At 38.9% G+C, this 23,281-nt stretch overlaps 9 protein-coding genes across 9 annotated transcripts; 4 read left to right on the top strand and 5 right to left on the bottom strand.

Moving 5' to 3' along the window:
* Positions 1-7: 7 nt before the first annotated feature.
* Positions 8-3,286, bottom strand: POL3 (DNA-directed DNA polymerase delta POL3; the record flags this gene model as incomplete). Its single annotated transcript, XM_018133162.1, has 1 exon — positions 8-3,286. The coding sequence occupies one exon, from the start codon at positions 3,284-3,286 to the stop codon at positions 8-10; it is 3,279 nt and encodes a 1,092-aa protein (XP_017988712.1).
* A 667-nt stretch (positions 3,287-3,953) lies between these two features.
* Positions 3,954-4,652, top strand: HLJ1 (type I HSP40 co-chaperone HLJ1; the record flags this gene model as incomplete). The annotated part of the gene is made up of 1 exon (XM_018133163.1): positions 3,954-4,652. One exon carries the CDS (start codon positions 3,954-3,956, stop codon positions 4,650-4,652), a length of 699 nt encoding a protein of 232 aa, XP_017988711.1.
* A 265-nt stretch (positions 4,653-4,917) lies between these two features.
* Positions 4,918-9,696, bottom strand: DNF3 (aminophospholipid-translocating P4-type ATPase DNF3; the record flags this gene model as incomplete). The annotated part of the gene is made up of 1 exon (XM_018133164.1): positions 4,918-9,696. The coding sequence occupies one exon, from the start codon at positions 9,694-9,696 to the stop codon at positions 4,918-4,920; it is 4,779 nt and encodes a 1,592-aa protein (XP_017988710.1).
* A 367-nt stretch (positions 9,697-10,063) lies between these two features.
* Positions 10,064-11,476, top strand: QRI1 (UDP-N-acetylglucosamine diphosphorylase; the record flags this gene model as incomplete). The annotated part of the gene is made up of 1 exon (XM_018133165.1): positions 10,064-11,476. The coding sequence occupies one exon, from the start codon at positions 10,064-10,066 to the stop codon at positions 11,474-11,476; it is 1,413 nt and encodes a 470-aa protein (XP_017988709.1).
* Positions 11,477-11,624: 148 nt separating this feature from the next.
* Positions 11,625-13,640, bottom strand: INP2 (Inp2p; the record flags this gene model as incomplete). Its single annotated transcript, XM_018133166.1, has 1 exon — positions 11,625-13,640. The coding sequence occupies one exon, from the start codon at positions 13,638-13,640 to the stop codon at positions 11,625-11,627; it is 2,016 nt and encodes a 671-aa protein (XP_017988708.1).
* Positions 13,641-14,444: 804 nt separating this feature from the next.
* On the top strand, positions 14,445-15,992 carry AW171_hschr63681 (ferric reductase family protein; the record flags this gene model as incomplete). The annotated part of the gene is made up of 1 exon (XM_018133167.1): positions 14,445-15,992. One exon carries the CDS (start codon positions 14,445-14,447, stop codon positions 15,990-15,992), a length of 1,548 nt encoding a protein of 515 aa, XP_017988707.1.
* Positions 15,993-16,145: 153 nt separating this feature from the next.
* On the bottom strand, positions 16,146-19,622 carry HAP1 (Hap1p; the record flags this gene model as incomplete). The annotated part of the gene is made up of 1 exon (XM_018133168.1): positions 16,146-19,622. One exon carries the CDS (start codon positions 19,620-19,622, stop codon positions 16,146-16,148), a length of 3,477 nt encoding a protein of 1,158 aa, XP_017988706.1.
* A 1,081-nt stretch (positions 19,623-20,703) lies between these two features.
* On the top strand, positions 20,704-21,363 carry NDL1 (Ndl1p; the record flags this gene model as incomplete). Its single annotated transcript, XM_018133169.1, has 1 exon — positions 20,704-21,363. The coding sequence occupies one exon, from the start codon at positions 20,704-20,706 to the stop codon at positions 21,361-21,363; it is 660 nt and encodes a 219-aa protein (XP_017988705.1).
* Positions 21,364-21,463: 100 nt separating this feature from the next.
* Positions 21,464-23,209, bottom strand: CQD2 (Cqd2p; the record flags this gene model as incomplete). Its single annotated transcript, XM_018133170.1, has 1 exon — positions 21,464-23,209. The coding sequence occupies one exon, from the start codon at positions 23,207-23,209 to the stop codon at positions 21,464-21,466; it is 1,746 nt and encodes a 581-aa protein (XP_017988704.1).
* Between the last annotated feature and the right edge of the window lie 72 nt (positions 23,210-23,281).

Below are 23,281 nucleotides of genomic sequence, written 5' to 3'. Positions count from 1 at the left end.
ATTATGATTACCATTTACTTAGTTGTTCAATTTTCTCTTGGAGCTCCTTTTTTGCCTTAACTCTCATATAGAAAATATCACAGCTCTGGTTAGAACATAAAACTTCATTATGCAAACTGCCTGAACACCTTTGACATTGAGTCCATAACCTAGCAAACATTGTTTCTAAATTATGAACTTCGCTTAGCGCCTTCACATAAAGTTCACCCGATCTACCAACACAGTTATGACATAGTGGACCGTCGCCTTTCTTAAGTGGTTGTTTGCAACCCTTACATGTTTGAACCTTCTTAATGTAGCCCATTAAACCACCCTTTTGGTTTCCTGTGGATATTTTAATAGATTTTACGACAAACATTGCATTTGCCTGCTTTTCACCTATAATTGGAGCAATTATACTGATAATTGGGTTCTGTAACTGAGTAGTCAAATAATATTTCGAGTCTATCTGGATATTATTCTCTAAAACATATAAAGGATTCTCAGCTCTGTTGTATAATTTATCGTTACCACCAATTACAACGTAATCTACCCTATCACCTACATTTGGTCCAACACCATCCCTTTTCTTCATTCTCTCAGCTAAAATGGCATGTGGTTGAGAGTTAGTGTAACTGGGAGCTAGTGTCTTTGAAATAATCAATTTTGATATATCAGCTTTATTTTGCAGTATTTCATCAATGGTGTTGCCAACGAATTCCAGTGCTCCTGGTACATTTCTGTCAATCAGAATCATTTTCAATACTTTATTCATAACAATGGAAACAAGAGGACATGAATCACGACGAACAGAAGCTAATCCCTTTTGGTCTAATTTATCATATTTGTCTGGCCTTGTCCAATATAATCCTGCATATCGTTTCTTATTGATTAATAAATAAGGAAAGTATGCCTTCTCGAACTCTAGGTTAATGGGATGTTTAAAAAGTGACGAAACATATGCAGCTGCTTCTGCACCATACTTCATAACCTCGCTGAGATCACTCGAACCAAATTTTACCATTACGGAATCAGTATCTCCATAAACAACAACAGAATCATACTTGAACCCATTCTTTATACAGTATTTCTCTTCTACAGCTTTTTTAGTCATCTCAATCATTTCTCTACCAAAGGAAGTAACAGAAGAAGATATGGCAAGACATGGCAACTTACCAACTGTTGCACCTGTGAAACCATAAACAGAGTTTGCAGAGATTTTAAGCGCTAACTGTCTACCGTTAAGAACATCTTTTTTGAAGCTATCAGTTTCTTTCTTCAGATCAGCCTTTGCCCTTTTCCTTGCACTGATAAGTTCTTCTAGAATGATAGGTAAAAGTCCACGCTTAAGTTTAGGTGTAACAAAATAATCACCATTCGGTGTGATAATGTAATCTTCGTCGAGCTTTAAACCCAAACGATCCACAGTACTTTTATTACACAAAGTAGTGTAACATAAATTGTGCGCCATCATAATTGACGGATACAAAGAGTTGAAATCCAGCGTTGCAATTGGTACATCATAGTATCCTCTCTTAGGTTCAATAACGGTAGCTCCCTGATACTGCTCATCAGATGGATTTGTATGCATATTTGGGATTATAGTGTCTATTTGGAAACACTTACGGAATAACTGTGATATAACTTTAATTTGTTGACCACGAGTAATTAGGTATGAGAAAGGTACACCAGTCACTCTCGACATTTCGGTATAATTAACCAGTGCCATTAACTTTTCCAATAATCGCAGTGGCAAATATGCATCCTTCAAACAATATACCGCCAGTCTACGCCTGGTCTCACTATCGCCTTTGTATAAAGTTGCAATTATTGAATAATGCACATCTTCCTTTTGTTCACCCAGAAAGTGAGCAGAAACTGAGTTTAATGTGTACGATCTGAGTTGGTACTCACGACGCACAAATTGAAGCAAGTCCAGCTGGAGGCGACCATTGATGTTTATAGATTTTGATTCTCTAGTACCATATGCCTTAGAAGAAAAGACTGTGTCCTTTACGACCTGCTTTGTATTTGGTAACCTACTAAAATAGGGGAAGTTCTGAACATTTAATGCAGCTGCACGATCAATTAGATATGGAATATCGAAATTAGTCGTGTTATAACCGATAATGACATCCGGATCAACTTCAACAACGAAGTCGCGCCAAGCTTGCAACATTTCTGCCTCAGTTTCATGCTCAAATATTTGAGAACCAGTAATTGGCAAACAGGTATTGACGGTGAATACATTACGAACAAATGGTCTTGAAGAACCTGCAATACTGACTACGTTCGCAATTTGAATCACTGGATCAATCTGCGCCTCTGGAAAAACGCCAACCCTACCCGCACATTCAATATCAAACGATAAAATACGTAATGGGGCACTGTGAGACCAATTAATGTCCGCAGGGTGCGCAATTAAGTCTTTGTAATCAATAGATACTTCTAGCTGACATGTAGATACCTTATTCTGCTCTGCAACCATCTTATACTTTCCTTTAGGTAGGGTTAGCCATGACATACCTACAATTCCACAATCGATCATCAACCTAAGGGTATATGCAATGTTATCGTATGTAGTAGTACCTCCCTCATACCAGGCATCCTTAGCATTCACATGTCCCTGCTCAAATGCAGTCCTGACCTTGTTAATGCCGGCAGGATCCGTCACTGAAATCTTCAGGTATGGCAAATGATTACTACCCGAGTAACCCCAGATACTTTGTTTATTCATTACATCAATGGAAAACACAATTCCGTTGAACTTTTCATTCAGGAAGTTCTTCAGCACAATAGTATCCCTTTTTACATCAAACCCTATTGGTGCTGGTACATACATATAATGTTTAAACCCTGTGACATTACACAACACAGAGTTACCGTTCTCCGTAACACCAAAAAACCTCACAATTGCAGCATCTCTTCCATTTGAATCATCTGATAAAGTCGCTTGCTCTGCCTCCAGCTGCTGGAATACTATATCATGCGTACTAGCTGAGAAGTTAGCAGGCAGAAGTTCACGTGACCACATACACTGCTGGTTCCGCTCCTGCAAAGATGCTGTGTCATGTTCCATAAAGCTCAGCTCCTGCTCAAATTCCGTAGGATTCTCCTTCCCCTTCGTTATTGGCACATGAGACGATTTATATCCTGGAGATATACGTTTGGTGTATCTATCAGTAGGGATGATTTCAATAGTGGATACAGGCTGACTGGCAGCCGAATGATCAAAAGACTGCGTTTTCAGCTTCTTTTCCAAATGCTCGCCTTCTATTTCACCTGTACGCTTCAAAGCCTGTGTCATCTTATCTTCAAGTATTATGTTGATAAGCTTGCAATTCTTAAGTCAATTGTGAATGTTTTATAGTTTTAATCATTAAAAGTTCTACTTAATAGAATTGAATGACGCGTTTTTAAAAATATCACCAAATTAAAAAGTAATTTATATAAAAACTTTCCATTGGGTGCTAATAAGTACACGATATATTAGGGTATATGGAGCCTGAAATAAGATGCTTGAGGACTTCATAACTCCTAATTTAGCGAATTGAAGTACGTAGAAGATACTCGTGTGAAGTGACACTATCGTGTCTTATATAAGTAACTTGTAGATAGTTTGATAGGGGGTATAGTGATTGTATTTGAGCTTTAAAAGGTCGTATAAGTGCGATTTTGGTCATTATACACTCATTAAGGGCTTTGGTTTTAGCTTATAACGACGTTACCTTCAATTTTTCTGAATCGCCCTTTGGTCGGCATGTTGAGCTTCAACCAATTTACGAAAGTGGAGTTTTATCATATATTTCAATGATAACGACGAACATAGCAATATAGTCTAAGAACGATCATTCTATAATCTGGTGTACTCTTACTAATTCGAGATTTCCAGATTTCGTTTTAAAGACTATAATTTAACTGTTCAAAACGAAGGTTGTTTCAAGAAGGATATTCTGTACTTTTAAGGACCAATAATGTCAGCTACCGAATACACCGAAGAACAGGAAAAGATAACTTACGCCATTCTTAATAAGGATAAAAGTTCTTTTTATGAGCTTTTACAGATAGATAGGGAAGCTAGCGATGGTGATATTAAAAAAGCTTACAGAAAGCTGGCTATAAAATTACATCCAGATAAAAATCGCCATCCAAGAGCAGCAGAAGCTTTCAAAAGAATCAATAGAGCTTTTGAGGTACTGTCGGATGATAGTAAACGCCGTATTTATGACCAGTTAGGGTATGATCCTGATGATCGTGCCGCTGCTCAGGAGTCATATAGGAATGGGGGACACGAAGGTTCTTCAGGATATAGGAATGCACCAAGTGATGGAATGTTCTTTAGAAATACCGGAGGAGCAGGGGATGTCCCAGACGACTTATTTTCGTTCTTATTTAACTCCGGTGCAGGTGGAAGGCAGTTTGGGATGGGCGGACCCTTTGATTTCGGAGGAGGAACAACCTTTACTTTTGGTGGTCCAAATGGGTTTAAGGTATACTCTGGCCCTGGAGGTCGTTTTCAACAACATCATGCATTTGGTAGGGTATTTCGTGATCAGGCAGCCCATTTCCAGCGCACAGATGATGCCAATGCTGCGCAGGAACCTATTCAGCACATGCTAGTAATATTACTAGTTGCTTTGGTATTTCTGCTGCTACCATCTCTAGGGTTCTGATATACGCATTATACTGGACACCTGCATCCATATAGCAGTTTGCTCCATTGGTCATATATATCTTCACAATTGTCTGCTGTAAACTGTAACACTCTATTCTAAGAACTATACAGCCTTGGTTATGTGATAGATAGATAAACAATAATATATATACAATAAATACATTTTACAGTATGGGTAATTCCTTGCAGTTGAGTTCGATACTACAGTTTTAGAGAGCAACCGCAGTGTGTTAGATATGTAACTAATGATTGACTTCCAAACATTACTCTAAACTTCTTAATCTTTGATTGATAATTTCATTAATGTCTTCGTCCTTTGATTTAAGCCTTAATTTCCTGCCAATTCTAGCTGTTAATCCTTCATTTAGGTTTTCATGGCTACCGTTTGGACCTTGTTTCTTTCTTTTAATAAGTTTACCACTAGGTAATTGTTCAAATTCATCTGAATCAAACGCTGCGTTATTCTCCAACGCAGTCGCCTTTGGTGTATCCAGTGCTGATTCATTTGGCTCGCTTCCAGTGTGTTTAATGGACAAGCTGGAGTTACTAACTACGCTAGAGTTTTCTTTTGAATGTCCCAAGATCTTCTTACTCCATCTGAAAAATGCAGGTGGATCCCTTTGCCATGTCCAACCTTGTTTTAATTCATTGAATGCATTCAATTCTAGTTTCTTACGAATTGCATCTTGATGTTCTAACTCGTAAAAAATGTTGCTATCTGTAGGCCATAGCATAGTTCGTAAAGTCAGGAATACTATATTCAAAATTAAAGGTAATGCCACTGCGATAACTATAGTTAACCAGAAGGTATAGTCTTTCGGAATGGTATGGTACAGCATATCCTTGACGTCATACGTACTAAAGTTTTGACGATAAATTTTAGGAAGCATCGAACACCATAAAAACCAAGCGATAATAGAGATGAATACCGAGCCAAAAGCCAACCAAGTCCTACTATTCATTTCCAAAAACTGAAACTTAACGTTGATTAGGATAACAATAGCAGTATAGATAATGGTCCCCATTGGATATAAGGTATTATCACTCAGCGATGTAAAACCCCAACAGTACCAAGATAAAAAGCATATTAATACGGAATTTGCTGCTGCTGCCAACATCCACCTCAAAAACATAAACATATTAAAGGCTTGGGATAACCTTCCCAAAGAATACAATTCTGGCACTGCCAAAAGGGTCATAGGCTTTAGGTCTTTCTCAAACATACCGATGCAAAGAACAGTCAATGAAGTGAACAAAGTATTAAACATTGTCAAAGACCAGGGTTCATATAAAGAAGTACCGGAAAACATCACATTACGCTGGTAAATTTGCTGTGCAATAAAAAAAATCAACTCTTTGTAGAAAGTGCATAACATAAACTTTGTAGTTCTAATGTAATTATAACGTCCATGTACCAACAATAACTTCAGCAAATATCTGAATTGTGAGATAGAATAATCAGATGATCGAGCAGCTTGTAAACCTTCTTTCCCTGTGATACCGATCCCAATATCAGCTGACTGTATCATTGCAATGTCATTGGCACCATCTCCAACAGCAAGTGTAACTATCTTTTTGTCTGTTTTCCTAATATTTTCAACCATTAATGCCTTTTGCGCTGGAGATGCACGGCAGCATATAACAGAGTCTGTTTTCGTACATAATTCAACAAAAAGAGCCATTAATATTGGATTTTCCTCAAAAGTTGCCAAAGTTGCACCATCGATAACCACAACACAATGGGCAACATTTCCTTCGTCAAGTTGTTGTATTAAAGCAGTTATTTTCGAAGTCATATCATCCGCATGGGAGGACAAAACAACTACACTGGAATAGTCGCGAATTAATTTGCAGGAATAGCCAATGTTAATAGCAGTTTCACGTTTATCACCCGTTAACATCCACAATTTTATGCCTGCGCGTCTAAGTTTAACGATAGCTTCTGAGACCCCTTCTTGTAACTTATCTTCAATTGCTGACACACCCAATATACGTAACCCGAACTCAATTGAACCACCAACTGAATCCATCAGTTCTCGGCGATCTACTATGCTTGTTTTTGCTACCTGGTATCGAGCACTCCAGGTTTGGTATTCTTGCTGCGAAACCCATTTAAAGCTATAGAGCAAAGTCCTTAAACCCTCGGTTGAAAAGCTATCTATATCATATAGAGTCCGTTCAAGCACGTATTCTTCGTTTTGCACCAGCTCATCTGAACCAATGTATGATTCAAGACTGTCCCTTTTTTCTGAATATTCAGCTTTTGGCAACCCTTGTTCAGATTTTTTAACTTGAACTGGTGAACTGCCTTTCTCCCCTACTTTTCGTGAATATTTTTCTCTTTGCTGCTTGCTCAAAGATTTCCTTGATGCATTGTAAAGATGATCCGCTTCTTCATCAGCTTTGGTTCCGATATTAAGGAAGTCATCAATGCTATTAATATGAAGTTCCTGATCTGTGAGAGATCTTGTAGGATTGATGGCGTAACTGCTGCTTGCGGCTTGGACTGCCCAACTTCCCCTCGTTGGACGACCCGATATAGAATTCCGTAAAATATCACCAATGCTATCTCTACGTGATATCTGATCCATGGATTGCCTCCTATGCTGCAAGACTAAGTCTGCTTCTTCAGTCTTTCTTCGCGTTGTACTAATGTTAATTTCACGTGTCTTTTCCAACGCCATCTCCGAATTCTGAAGCCTTTCCAGAATGACATTGTCGGCCCCTTTACAAATCAAAAGCACTTTATCTTGTACATTAGGGACACGGACCAAGACGGACATTCTCTTCCTTGTGGAATTAAATTCAATAACATCTAAAATCTCATAGTCTTCTAGTAAGGGTTCCTTTTCAAACCCATTAGGGAATGTTTTGATAGTAAAAATATTTGTATTTCGATTTAAAAAAACGAACCCCATGTCTCTAGCTGCCATAACTAATGCCAGTTCGTCGGGTGATGATGCCTGGTACTCAATTGAATCGGCGTCATCTGCGTCGTCTGAAACTTTCTTCGGCAAACAAGTATGGCACAAGGCCAACGACAGCATGAACATCTTAACTCTCTGGGCAAAAAATGTACGAGGATGTGATTGTACATACAAAATTAGATCGGATGTCGATTTCAACCTTGATTCAGAGCTTGTCACGGTAGCATTCACGGAAGGTACAGATGACAAATAATTATTTTCCTCCTTTTTCCTGGCTCCAGATATTTCAAACTTCAGTTTTTCAATCTGGGATGCTATACTAGGTCTACCACTATAAGTAACTGAGCTTGTTCCTTTACACTCAACAGAGGTTCTAGGCTCAGGTTCAGTGATCTCGAAGTTCTTACCAATACTATTATCATCCTCAACAGAAATAACATCAACGTCATTACTTGCCGCACTTTTTTGGAAACCATTTTCACCGTTTTCAACTTCATGAGTCCATGAAGACCCACATATTGAGAACCGTTTCAAAACCATCTTATTTTCCGTTAAGGTCCCAGTTTTATCACTGAATATATATGAAACTTGACCTAGCTCCTCCAAAATAGTGTTTGTCCGAGACTGAAAAGGAGTATTAGACTCGGGATGGTACATATCAATATCCCACATCATTAAACGACTCTGCATTGTTTTTATAATTTCCATAGTAACATATAGCGAAAGTGGAATCATCGTATTGTACATGATGATATAAGAAACCAGAGATGCTACTATACCTGCATCCTGTCCCCATAAATACCAAGCATTGTTGTTATCAACATATCGCCGTTTATAATACCTTTGTAGGCCAAGAGACAAAACTGCGAGAGATACCACAACAATAATCAAAAACAAAACAATCCAATTCGCCCGTGTTTGTAATTTAGGGGCCTTAATACGAGGATTTTTGATGGAGTTCATACGAATCTTTGTCTCCTCTCCTGTGAAAACTACCATACCCACCAAGGCATTAGTGTTTCTAACAATACTCCCACGGAAAACAACATTATCTAGACCAATAGGAACCATCTTCTTTTCCTTATTTGAGTTTGTGAACTCTACATTACCATCAAAATTGTAAAGATTGTTATCTGGATCTTCTACAGTAACTGAAGCAGTGAAATTTATTAAACCTTCCGCAGAGCGCATACGACTGCTGATGTCTGGAACAGGCTGCTTGCACTTCAAATTCGTTTCTCCATCAAGAGCCATAGTTTCCACATACACGCAGTCATTTTCGCCATCTGCAGTCAGCAACATAAGATCGGCTGGAACCCAGTCATCTTGATTCAGGAGTATAAAATCTCCTACACTAATAGATTTCCACGGTTTTTGCACAATACTCACTCCGTATGATTGAAGAAGCGCCTCATCTGCAAAACTTTTGTTTTCCCCTAACTTCGAATTTAGCGTAGCCGAACCGCACTCACTATCCTCTACATCCACCACCAGCACCTTCACAAGTCGATCGTTCTCCACCTTATCCAACTTATGCCTCTTATAGTCATCCCAGCCCTCGCGAGCTATGGAAATGCTCATAAATATCGAAAGAGGGATAATGGTCGTGTAATTCCCAGTCGTGGACCACGTAGGAACCATCTGTAACAATGCTATACAGTAGAAAAACGCATTTGCAAGCTTGGAAAACTGTGCATAAAGCTGTCGAGGTAAGAACGAATATATCGTATATCTGGAAGATGTAATATCATTCTTGACATATGGCTTATTCGTCCTCTCATCCAGTAGAACCCGGGAACTATCATATAAACGTTCCAACTTCTCGTCTAATCTCCGTCGTTTACATAGGCATAGAGGAATAGTTCTCCCTTTGCGCTCTCTATCGTTACACGCTTTACAGAAGAGTTTACCCGCTATCCTACTCCATATATCATCACCCTTTGTCTTCGCTATAGCGTTATTATCAACAGCTTGTGATTCCGGTATATCTCCCAAAGGTATTCCTCCGGTTTCATTTCCTATACCTTCAACATTCTCCTGCTGCTTCCACTGGTCATACAAATTCCTATTGAATAACTGGGTTCTCAAAGACTTTGACCTTCTTCGATTACCCATTATTTGATCACAGGCTGTCCAAAGTTAATACAATTTCGCTCACCGATTTACACCAAAAATACAAACAAAGAAACCTGATACCGAAACTCAACCATATACTAATTCACCCTATGAGGCTCTATTAGCCATAACAGAAATAGGCGTTACAGTATTTATCATTAAAAAGCCTTAATTGTTTATTTGCCAACGCCCCCTTCTTGTTTTTCACCTCTTGTTTAATATTGATCACGGGACTCAATGCGGCAACATTTTAAGGCATCATATGTTACTCTTCTTGAGCCATATAAACCGCTAAATATGGAAAGATACTGGAGAGAAAGGGCGTTTGGTGATCTATTGGACTGCTCTAGAGCGTTTTTGAGGAACTATGGATACTAAGAGTGCTTATGAAGCTGCCGGTCAAGGTCATTTGTTTATGCAATGGAGACTTCTAACAGATGTGGAAAGAAAAGAGTTACTTTCTAATTTGGCTGGTAAGGATCCAGTTAAGCTTTTGAAGCAATGCCAAGAAGCTCTAAAATTGGCTGCTGGAAATACGAGCCACTCTGGAGAGGTTGAGCCACTTCCTCAATCTTCTTATGAATCTGTTGTTGACAATCCACGGGAAGTTAACGAACGGTATGAAAAGCTGGGTATGGATGCGTTAAAGGGAGGAAAAGTGGCTGTTATTCTAATGGCTGGTGGGCAGGGGACCAGATTGGGGTCATCACTTCCTAAGGGATGTTATGATGTGGGGTTACCTTCTCATAAGTCGCTTTTTCAAATTCAAGCCGAGCGGCTAATGACATTGGAACGAATTTCAGGCTGCCAGAACCATATACCGTGGTATATTATGACATCGCCTGCAACTCGGGCAGCAACTGAGGACTTTTTCAGGGATTATAAGTACTTCGGTTTGGATCCTACTCAAGTGAAATTCTTCAACCAAGGCACTTTTCCCGCATTAGATTTGACTGGAAAGAAGTTAATGCTGAAGTCAAAAACCGAGCTAGTGGAATCGCCGGATGGAAATGGAGGTTTATACAGAGCCCTACGTGACAATAAGATCTTGGAAGAGCTAACAGAGCGTGGAATTGAACATATACATATGTATTCTGTTGACAATGTTCTAGTGAAGCTTGCGGACCCTGTATTTTTAGGATACGCGATCAGCCACAAATTTGACTTAGCTACTAAAGTTGTTCGTAAAAGAGATGCCAATGAGGCTGTCGGACTCATTGTATCTAAGGGTGGCAAACCCTCTGTAATTGAGTACTCAGAGATCTCAAAAGAGGCCACAGAGGCAACTGAGGAGAACACCGGGCTATTGAAATTGCGTGCGGCAAACATTGTGAATCACTACTACTCTGTGTCAATGCTTAAGGACAAATTAGACCATTGGTGTAACGAATTGCCTTATCACGTTGCTAGGAAGAAAATTCAGTACTATGATCCTGAGAGAGACACAATCGTAAAACCTGATACCATCAACGGTATAAAGTTGGAGCAATTCATCTTTGACGTCTTCCATACAATTCCAATGGAGAAGTTTGGGTGTTTAGAGGTTGATAGATCATTGGAGTTCTCGCCATTAAAGAGTGGCCCAGGTTCTCCTAATGACAATCCTGAAACATCTCGTCTTGCATATTTAAAATTGGGCACGAAATGGTTGAAGGACGCTGGTGCAAAAGTTAAAGAAAACATATTGGTCGAAGTTTCATGTACTTTGTCCTACAGTGGTGAATCGCTTGGACGTTATAAGGACAAGACATTCGCCTCAGATGGCGAATATATAGCATAGAGTTGTGTACGCCCGCTGTCGGATTCCTCGAAACCTATAACAGCCTCGAGATGCACAATTTTAAACCAAAAATATTCCCACTTGATGTAGGAACTATCAGTTCATATTATTTAAAATTTAAAAGATAATTACGGTATTGGCCTTTATATTAACCTTTAAATCGCTCTTTAAGTTCTTGAATCATTACACATTCTTTGTGATGGGATAAAAGAGGCCTGCTCTCGAATCCTTTGTATGCTTCTTCTGTACCTATTTGAAGATCTGCGACAGCCAAGGCTTCATCTCTTATTTCGTCGTATCTGTTACTATTACCCATGGTAATTCTGTTTATCGTAGCGTTTAGACGCATTTTAAGTTGTTCCTCTGATAACTTCTTGAATTTCTCTTTTAAATATTCAGGTGGGTCGTATTCCTCACTACATGTGACATACACATCTTCTGTTCCATTGCTTGCCATATTATCTCCCAAGGTTGATTGTTTGTCATATGCGGACTCATCAATAACTGGTGTAACAGGCTCACAGCTGAAAGAGCTCGCCTCTTCATCTTCAGAGGCAGTAGATATGACATTTAGCGCAAAACCACCGAAATTACGCTTCAAAGCTGATGTAGAAGTTGAGTTCACTCCTACAGTTGCTGGCCCTATTATCTTTTCATTCTTTACGGGTTCCCAGAAGCTGTGCAAGAAAAGTAGCTTCTCTTGAACATACCGCCGAAGTTTATCATCGTTATCCTGAGAATGTAGGAGTTTATTTTGAAGCTCTTGCAATTCGTTGAATGTGGACGATACAAGTTTTGACAAACATTCCTCCTTCCTTTGTGCTGTCTTTTCAATTGGCGAGTTGAGGGCGGGAGAAATGATACCATCATATATACATGACTTATAGGCTGTGAAGCTCGAAATTGCATTCTTCAAGTTGAAGTTCAACTTAACTAACTCCCTATCAATTAGCTTTAACTTATCTGATTCTTTCAGGTAACTCATCTCACAACCAGGAAACATTTTTGCAATAGCAGGGGAGACTTTGGTGACATACGTATCAAAGCCTGTTACCGACAGTAGAAGACATAGCCAAAACTTCTTCAATGATCTCAGTCTTTGTAGTTTGTCAGATAGGCTAAGTTCACTTGCTCCGTGGAGGAATCCATGCAATAAAACCAGATTCACATTGTATATCTCGCAATACCTAACCAGCGCCTCTGTATCCACAAATGGCAATATCTCACGGATATTAAGTCTCAGTTTATAATACAAAGTGTCTGTTACAGAAACTAGTATATCAGAAATTAATGCAATATTGGATGGAAGTCGCGTGCTTGTCTGCACCATGGTTATGGGTCTGAATATCGTTAGTTCATTCAGAATAATATGATAATTATGCTCAAGTTTGTCCAAGCTCGTTAGTAATTTAACCATTTCTTTTAAATTCGTCAATGCAGAATACTTAATGTAGTTTGAGTGAAATACCTCCTGTTGCAGGGCAAGGTACATCGCTAGCAGTAGTGTAATTACGATACGTTTTCGCTTACCTCTTCTCTGGAGTAGTTTTCTAAGGCACTTTATCGAAAACAGAGCCACAGGAAGTAGTGCAACAGTTCTCTGTAGAAAAAACTGTTTCCTGCCTATCACCAGTCTACCATATTTTGTCGGTAGAGAAAGTGCCCGCTGAGCAGAACTTAGCAGCTTCTTTCTAAAATCTTTAACAGATTTTGTAAAACTGTTATCCAGTAATTCAGTAGAGTTGAGCCCATCTAGGTTCAGCGCCTTAGAAGTTACAATAGTATAGTGGAACTCTTCCCAGTATAGTTCGCTGTTAAGCGATAGCGATTCTTCGAAGATCTCTTGAACCAAGCCATCTAAAACTGTCTTCTGGGCCATTGGAAACTCAAACAAATCCTCTTCATTTTGATCTAGCAGAACCATCTCAGTAGCAGATGAAAAATCATCGCGATAAACAGGTTTCAAATCAGAAACGTTTAAAATCCCGAGTTCCAGAGTAGTCTGACTAGTGGGCGTCTGTAAATTAATCGACGTTAGATGCCGTATATTGTTAAACGCCGAATCTACCCCATCTGAACCTTGATTTGAACCTTGATTTGCTACTAAATTTTTATCCAGCTGGATATATTGCTGAGATCTAGTGGAAGCGGACTTCCATATCATCCTTGTAGCTACTAGTACAATTCAACCACAATTAAGCTTTAAAAGTTATCTATATCACCAACGAACGAGTTTCAGCGTATTGGGACCAAGTACGCTAGGATAGGTAAAGCTTCAAGTACTAGTAGACGTTTGCTATAACACCCACGGTTAAATGAGTCCAATGATGCAATAGGATCTTTGTATATCGTAACAGTCTCAAAGTTGTTATTGCTTTGGACTATTTCCACATTTGACTAAATCTATAGATCCTTTACGGCTAATAGGAATCATGTCGGATTCGAACCCGGGACGGATCGACTTGAACGGTCTGGAACCATATCACGTGATGAGTTTCAGTTACTCAATGAATATGGCCGATCCCCCTAAAGTGTATTATTCAGCGGGCCTGTATAGGATGCTAGAGGCAATACTATCAGCGATTGGAGATGACTTTCAATTGACTTTAAAAACGATAGTCATTTGCTGCTCAAGGGAACTTCCTTACTCAGCACTGATTTGTTGGATCCAACTGTTGGGCGGACGGTTTTGACCTCCTGTTACGTCGTAGACGAAACTTCTTAACATATAGTCACGTGATTGTTCAGTATTTACAATTAATTAATGGATTTAGCCGTAGCATCTAAACTCAATGCCAGCAACGTGCGGCTGCTGGATCTTGGAGCTTGTAGACTGCTATTTGTGTATTATTACGCGTTTGGTGTAGCCTGTCATATGGAGATGGCGAATATGTCAATTAGCATTATTGCAAAAATCACTTCTGCCATTGTATTTAATTTTATATTAGATTTATAAGAGCCAACGATAATGGTCGAACTATTGGTTAAAAGACATGGGAGTGCTCACTATGCTAATCTCCCTTATGGTTTCTATGCTTTTGCTGTGATATTAATCTATATTCTGGTGCTGGTTCTGGTGCGTAAGGTGTTCCCTAATAGTTCGCTTAAACCGCGGAATTCTTTCTACAGAAAGACCATCGATGCCTCGCCAATGGTCCATCTACCATTCTTATTTATCTGCCTAGGTATTCCATTCATTGACCACTATTCAATATTCACTAATGTTGCAGTTTATATGAAGCGCCTAGGACGATTGTCATATGTGCTAGTATTCCTAAATGTCTTTCTGACATTAAAGCCCAACTATTTGCTGTCAGATTACATTTACATTCAGCTAATACCGCTGCATATATGGCTGTCTAGGATTATATCCGCCTTTGGCATAGTTCATGGTGCTGGATTTATTTTAAAGTGGAGCCTGGACGACAAAGTTTCCTTGATTAGTAAGTTGATCAAGAACGTTTGGAACCTGGTCGGGTTGATCACTTCGCTTCTTATTGTGCTACTATTGTTTGCAAGTACTGCAGCTATGAGAAGGTACTCATACAAAACGTTCTTTGTTATCCACCAGCTGTGTCAGTGGTCGATGTGTATCCTTGTGCCGATACATGCAAGACCAGGTGTCGCATGGCCGTTCTCAGTATGCATTGCCTGCCTATATTTTTACCAATTTATCACAGATATCAAATCAAGCAAGACAACTGATGTGTTGACTAAAATCACGAACTATAAGGCTGGAACTAACTTAGTACGCGTGAAACTCGGAAGATATGTCATGCCTAGCAACTTTAGCCCAGGCTCCCACCTGAGAATTACCTGCTACCGAAAATTCAATCCATTGTATTGGATTTTGCCTAGTCATCCTTTTACGGTTGCCTCACTTCCGAAGGATGACGAAGTTGAACTAATTGTCCGTGAACATGGGCGCTTCAAGCTGGAATTAGGTACCTTATACACTGTTGTTAATTATTCCCCTGGAATTCCGCTGGAGAAGTTAAGGAATGTAAAGCGGGTAGCAATTGTCGTTGGAGGAAGTGGTATTTCTTTAGGTTTACCGACTTTCAGGTATATTAGAGACGAACTGAATGTTGACTACCTGAAATTTATATGGCTAGTCAAGAACAAAGGAGATCTGCATGTAGTGGAGGACAAGGAAGGAATGGATATTTATGTGACCAAAGCTGCTATAGAACCACCCTGCACCGAAACTAGTGATCCTCCTGAACATATTACAACGGAATACGAGTTAGAATATGTAGATGATTTGGACGGTGAAGCCAACCAGCTAGATGCAACAGGTGCTTTAATCTCTAGTATACATACCAAATCAGCTACAAGCAGAATGAGATTCGGAACTCGTATTGACTGGGGAGTTGAATTATCCACGTTTGTAACGGAGGCACAAAATATGAACCACTTGCTAGTACTATGTGGGCCAAAGACCCTTGTTGACGAAGGGGAAGCTTACGCAATGACAAACAAAATAGACTTTTACAAAGAAGTCTATTCTATATAACCAAAACGATCGTCTTTATAGATTCTTCAAAGTTAGTTGTTTATTTTAATATGGAGAAACAGTTATAAACCTCTGGTTAGTATATACAACTTCAATTTAGCTTTACTATGCCATAAAAGATATTATTTATATCATGTTCTAACTTTAAGAAAGTCATACAAATGATGCAAAATCGTTTCCCTGAGGTATCTCACCTATACCGACATCATCGATTGGCCATAAATCAGTACTTATATAGCTGTTATCTTTTCCGTTGCCATTGTAATCAAAACCCACAGCTTCGGCTATACTTGATGGGTTTAGAATCAAACCATTAAAATTGGAGTTTTCCATCAAGAAATCTTCAAAATCAGGTGTATAATTGGTACTTGATGAAGGAGTTCCTGAGTGTTGAGTGGATGGTTGTAGTGGATCCGCTACCTGAGCGGTACCACTTTTGTTGATATAAGAATCCACTGAGCTAGCACTTTCACCAGCCGCAGGGGTACTATAAGCATCCGGTAAAATGGCCGGTGGAAGAGCTGTTGAAGACAAATACTGTGATTGATGTTGTTGTTTTATATCAGGCAGAGTTGGGACTGGAAACGCAGAAGAAAAGGTGGGACGCGGTAACGTTGGAGCTGAATTACGTACTTCAGTATCTGGATCAGATATCTTGCGCCGTTTTGGATCTGGTTCGTATCTGACAACAGAGGTCCGATGAATATCGTTACTTGTGTACGTTATAGGTTGATATGCTCTCAGCGGTGGTAATGCCGTTACTTTTAAGCTAGTAGACTCTGCAGAATTTATAGAGATCATGCTAGAAGAGACACTCCTATCACCCATAGCTTTTCTCGAAAAGGAACCAAGGGCATCCTGATAAACTGGACATCTTTTTAAAGATTCAACATTGGCTGATAAAATCAACGACGGAACATTTTTAATAAAGGCATTCATTCCTGAAGAAACACCTAAATCATGAATACGAGGAAGATTAACCGAAGAGGACGATTTTGAATGTTCTTTCTGATTAGGAGTCTTCAGCAATGTAATAAAAAACCCTATAGATTTTGTCATCCTTCCAACATAAGCATATTTTGATATTAAAAATTTGGTCAATTTGTGAAACAAACACATTCGACCCATTAATATTGAGGCTAGTTGATCATTTGAATCCAAGATAATTGGAGTAGCAATGTTATCTTGTAATTCTGCAGATTTCTCTTTTTTAATTGAGTTCTTATCGTCACCGCTGATCTCTTCATCACTGGAGCTACTCGTCACATTGCCAATAATTGGTATGTCACCCGCTCCAGCTAATGGGCCACATTTTGCACGGAGTACTAAGCAAACCATATATTGTAGTGCCCTATGTGCTATGTCTAAACAAACTGGGGTCAACAAAACTTCCATATAATTAAAGATGGATACATAACCCTCCTTAATCTTACTCGTGGTATTAAAGAAAAGTAGCGCATTGCAGTAGCCATCCATGGCGTAATTCATAGCTTCCTGAGCATAATTTGCGGCTAATAATCTGTTTCCAGGGTCATCATTACCCAAAGGTTCATAGTGGGTAAATAAAATGTAATTCAAAAGAAATAGCAGCATTCTCAATGTTATATGCTTGGAAAAAAACATAGCCATGGTAGCCATATCTTGCGGTAATCCAGGTTTCTCTTCATTAACACCACCTCGAGATGAATGAAGTATTGCATCTAAAGTCGGTAGCGTATATATGTCTTCTTCAGATTGGTCAACTAAGCCCTCCGTAGTGAACAGCAAACCTTTATTAGATAACGCGTTCAAAGCATCGTTAATGTTACCGTCGCCCTCACTTAATCTCTTCAGTATCAGAATAAAACTGTCCAAGGTCGACTTTCGCAATGTCTTCGCCATTGAAACATTAAGAAGGTGGTTTAATACTGATATTATGCATAAATCTATCTGAAAAAACAAAGTGAAATTCTTCACAACCACCAATTCCTTTAAATCATTCACATAGTCTATTTTCGATGAGCTAGGTAGCTTAGTATCCGAAAAGTCTTTTAAATTTCTTAACAATCTGGGAGCACCTAACGACAAAGATTGCTGGACATCAAGGGACACAATGAAAAACCAAATCTTTCTCCAAGTATGCTTTAACCTCTCAGTGTTAACCATAGCTTCTTTATTAAACCGGCGACTAAGCAGATTAGAATTCAGTTGAGGGAAATTATCCGGATCTCTATGTAGACCACAACTGAAAGCCATTTGAACGATGCTGGATAACAAAACTTGATGTGTTTCATTGTCATTAGCACTGATTATTTGAGTTGATTGGATGTTATCCTGAACAGCTTCCGGAAAGCACATTAACAGAATTTTGTAAAAAATAGCAAATTGAACAGTAGCCAGGTTAACATTAGTATTTGAAAAACTACTGAGTTCATCAAAATGAATTAAATCCCTGCGTACTAAAGTAATAGCATCTGCTACAGGTTCAAAATCTATTAGTCGAGGTTCATCATTGATCGTTGCTGGAAGAGAAATATTAAATTTTGAAGCGACAAGCTGTTGACACTGTGGTCCAAGTTCAACAGTGCATGCGTTTGACGGTAAAGACAACCATGTCATTCTCAAAATTATTACTAGAATGCCTAAAGTTGACGAATCAGAGAACTTTGAAAGCTTAATAGCAAGCTTATCGTCTTCTTCATCTCCAAATATTTGGCAAATTTCTCTTCTAAAACACTGTTCATCGAGGATTGGAATGACGGGGTATATGTATTTGAAGAAGCAATCCAAAAACTTAGTAATTACCGATTTAGGAGGTAATAAAGCAGCTAGTTTATGGAGAACTTCTTTTTGGTTCATCTGTATCTTCATATCTATACTTTTAAGTTCTTCTTTTCGAGGTGTAACTGAGGCTAAACTATCATGCATTACCGGACACTTTGCTGCGATATTATGGAACGGCGGCAGAGAAGCTTGATTAAGAGAAGGATTCATCCCAGCTCCAGCGGGGCAACCCATCTTTGGCAAAGAAGTCGTATATGTATTTCCATGAGCTACAGGACATCTGCCTGATGAATTTGACATGCCCTTATTCTGGGCCTTCTTTCTCTTCTGAGCATACCATTCAAGCATCCTATCCCTCACTGTAAACACATGCCCCCAGAGTAGTCTCAGGTAAGGATCACCCTTCATAATAGCAAGCCAGTGAGTGGCACCGAGATGCACTGTTCCATTACTTTTTAAATGTAGCATGTCAAATTGCCTTGTTAAGTCTAGCTCATCATTATCGTACACACCCTCACCATTTTCCTCAGAAAGCTTCGGAGACTGCTGCCCTAAAGCAGCATAAGTCTCATAAGGACTTTGGGTACTCCTGGTGTCCCTTTTGGAGTTTGTCTTCGACAAGCACTCTTCCAAATACTTAACGCGCTCACGGAGTTGCTTTAACTCCGAATCTCGAGACATCTCCTTTTCAAGCTCTTCAGCCCAAGATTGACCCATATAGTGGCAAAGGTGAGCCACGCCAGTTTTCGAGCACTGCATGCAGTTCGGGCGTGTTTTGTCGCATTTTACCTTTCTTTTACGGCAAATAGTACAACTTAACGGTACTCTGTTCCTTTTGCGTTTGCCACTACTATCACGACTCAGCATCGTTTTGCCAGGGAAGTTTATAAATTGCTATCAAGACTTTATCGTCTCCAGTGTGTTCCACCTTGTTCTTTCTCCTTACTCTAGCGGTATTGAATTATGTTAACTTAAACGTTAAGTAAGGCTTTCCAAAAGTTGATTTTAAAAAAACCACCGCATATAAAGCTTCTTAATAATTATACTAAAGTAAAGCACGTTTTGGATAAATTGGGCCTTAAAAACAACGACAACTCTTCTGTTTCCCAATATAGTACCAGATTTCAATTATTTTTCCAGGAGTTAGTAACTTTCAGCAATCTCTCCTTAATCACGGATAGTAAAATTATCTACTGAACTCATTGCGAGTTTAAGCCAAAATACAGAGAAATTCATGGCGAGATGAAAACCAATTAGTTTCACCTTCAATAGAGAGCATTTCCTTATTCTTGTCAGGATGCTTCGCATGAATAGCACATTTAGCTAACATCGAGAAACGCACGGGATGCATATGACCCTCGTTCAGTAGTAGCTAAACACAATGGCATGATCATATAGCATGTATTCACTTTTGATAAGCTTGATAATATAGTATAGGTGATTTTAATATCATGAAGTAATCTCTTATTAGAGTATTCCAGTTCTGGGCATATTTTATTTGGCGGCTAATTGTATTACCGTATTTATTAAAGTAACAGTGAAACCCATGCCAATATGTAATTGAAAATTAGCATTCGAAAACTAGATTCAGCCTCTTTTATTCAACATAGCCAACTTTAGGGAGCACTAGAATTTAAAGCGGTAAATATAGAACACATAAATGTGACACGTAGTAGTATCAACTCATCTTAGTGTATTCTATCAGTAAATGAGTACCAGATATTTAGTATAGATTCTGGAGCACCATTCGAGGCTACTTGAAGTTAACCTAATCTTCTTGAACTTCTTTTACATGATTTATTTTATTTCTAACTTTGCTGACTAGTAATGTTTATATTTAATTGAAATCGTCAATATTAAGGAATCTTGATGATGTACATCTCAACAATTAACAACACGACGACAATACCATTAAAATAGATCACAAAAGGTGTTAAAAGGTTCAATTATGGAGAAAATAACTTCTTTAGAACAAGCTCAGGCTGTTATATCAGCTTTACAGCAACAGGTAATAGATGTTGATACTATAGGAAAAGAATATGAGCTACAGCTAGAACAAACAGTTGAAGTCCTGAAACAGGAAATGGAATTAATGAAACAACAACATAATGATGAAATTACCAAGCTAGAGATTCAAGCTGATGAACTACAAGAACAAAATAGGCAATGGGAATCTAAGTGCTTAAATTTACAAGAGGAAAATAGGTCGCTGTTGCAGGACAAGCTTATTCTACAATGTGAGTTAGAGCAAGTACAAGAAGAAGTCGCAAGGTTAAAAATGGATGTAAACTATGAGGTTATGGATGTATCGTTATGCAGAGATGAAAATATGAATTCTATGAGCCCGGAAGCAACAAGCGAACATGATACTGCAGTTTCGATATCTAAATTACTGTCGTTAAAAGAATATGCTAAAGGCAGCAGTGAGCTGGTTGGAAATCTGCCGAATCGATCTATATTTCCTATTTTGCAGCCTATTAGAGTTATGTTCAGAGGTCCTTCTTTGTTTTTGCAGTCAATGATCACGAAAGACACTAAAACGACTCCAAGCCTGAGCCAAACAACAGTAGTTGCTTCTACATCAGTACCAGCCGCTACAAGCCGATAGATCAATTAAATATGCATATTTGGAGTAGTTCATAGATATTTAGGAATTTTGCAACATAACGTAATAATATTTGCAAAACTATGAATTTAGTACAGTCTTATTACATACTTGAATAAGCGCTTGACCTCCACCATGATGCAATGTCATATATTACTAGTTGATTTTTTCTTCTTTGGTATTCAACCCATGCCTTCAGTTCGTTGAATATCCATCTTATTGACCACTTCTTATAATACTGGTCTATGTTTTCACGAGTTTCATCGTAAACTGTTTTCGCACAGTACTGAGCCAGAATTAGAAAAGTACGTTCTAAGCCCAACGGATTCTCCAAGGACTCATCAAGACTACGGGTCAGATCATTGGTCTTCAAAATCAAAAGGACTATTCTGGGAACCCTTGATAGGATAGCCATGATCTGTGCCAATAACGATCCTTTTAATAATGCATGTTTCATCTGGTTAATTTCCTCCATGGATCTTGTTTTTTTAATATCGTAGTTCAATGCAGTTTCAATAGACCTACCGGTAATAGCAGCCGCTAGTATAGGGAACTGTTCATCTGTTACATTTGCAAACTTTTTGAGATACTTCTTCATACCTTCGTGATCTCTATCCAGAAGCGCTAACCAAAATTTCGCGTAATCGCGCTTTAACTCAGTACTAGGTGTCCGGTACAACCCATGGTCATATAATATGATTTCAAAGTTATGACCAGCATAAGGGTGCTCTAGTGCTCTAATGGCCAAGTTCCCGCCATGTGGGTCACAATGAATACTGACATTTGGCGTGAAAATCATATTATTAAAAATATGAGATAGACAGGAGGAAACTTCGGTTCTATTGATCTTATTATCATCAAGGTATTTCAAATTGTCGAGCCTTTCTCCCTCAACAAACTCCATTATTAATATGCGCTTATCAGCTGAAATAACTTGAGGTATTCTCAATGCTGTCAATTTTGAATACTTGGAAAAGTACTTAGCCGTATTGATGGCATTTTGCGCTTCCTTCGTAAAGTCCAATTCAACGTATATCGAACTTTGGAGTTCGTCGCTTAACCATGACATAGGGTACTCTGGAAACATAAAATCCAATGCGTTAAATACGTTCTGTGTGAGCATAACATCGAGAGGAACAAATTCCTTCAAGCGCAAATGCTGACATTTAACGGCAACCTTTTTTCCAGAACCTTTAAGGGTAGCAACATGCACCTGCGCTAAGGAAGCCACCCCAATAGGTTCTGTGTCAAAAGTCTCGAAAACATCCGTCAAACCCCTCTTTAGATCATGTCTAAACAACTCGTCAATCTCCTTGATAGAAGATTGCGGGCAACGATCCTGCAATGGAATCATAGTACTCGTCCACTCAGGTGGTAGGACGTAGGTCATTGCCCCAATGTGTTGACCGAGCTTAATGTGAATGCCGCCGTTCTTTTCTAATGCACGTAGCGCAATTAATGCGCATTTCTTATGGCATTTAGAAAGAGCTTCCTGATACTCTTCGTCACTGCTATACTTCTTAGAAAGTGTCCTTTTATAGTGATAACAACATAACAACGTAGCGTGTGTAACAACACTTACTCGCACAGTAGTGATAGCAATATGCCGCATAACATCATAGGCAGTATCATTCGTATGATAGAGCACAGTACCTAACAAAATAGAAGAAATAAAAACACGACCAGCTATTTTCGAACCTTTTCTTCTACCGTATTCTTCGATTTCATTTTTATTTACGGCCTTCGAAAACCTCCTACTAGCAAAACCAGGCTGATTGCGCAACAGAGTAGGCTTAAAGCGAATTAATCGCACTGAATTAAAGCTGAAGGATCCTAGCCTTGGCCACATAGTTAAAGTTAGCCTATATTACCTGTAAACGCGGCAGCTTTGCACTAACCGATGTTATCTCCGGTCAATAGC

This window comes from Eremothecium sinecaudum, chromosome VI (genome assembly GCF_001548555.1).
Source record: "Eremothecium sinecaudum strain ATCC 58844 chromosome VI, complete sequence".
Lineage (NCBI taxonomy): Eukaryota > Fungi > Ascomycota > Saccharomycetes > Saccharomycetales > Saccharomycetaceae > Eremothecium > Eremothecium sinecaudum.
The sequence above is the reverse complement of the archived record's forward strand: the minus strand, read 5'-3'. Positions and strand labels throughout refer to the sequence as shown.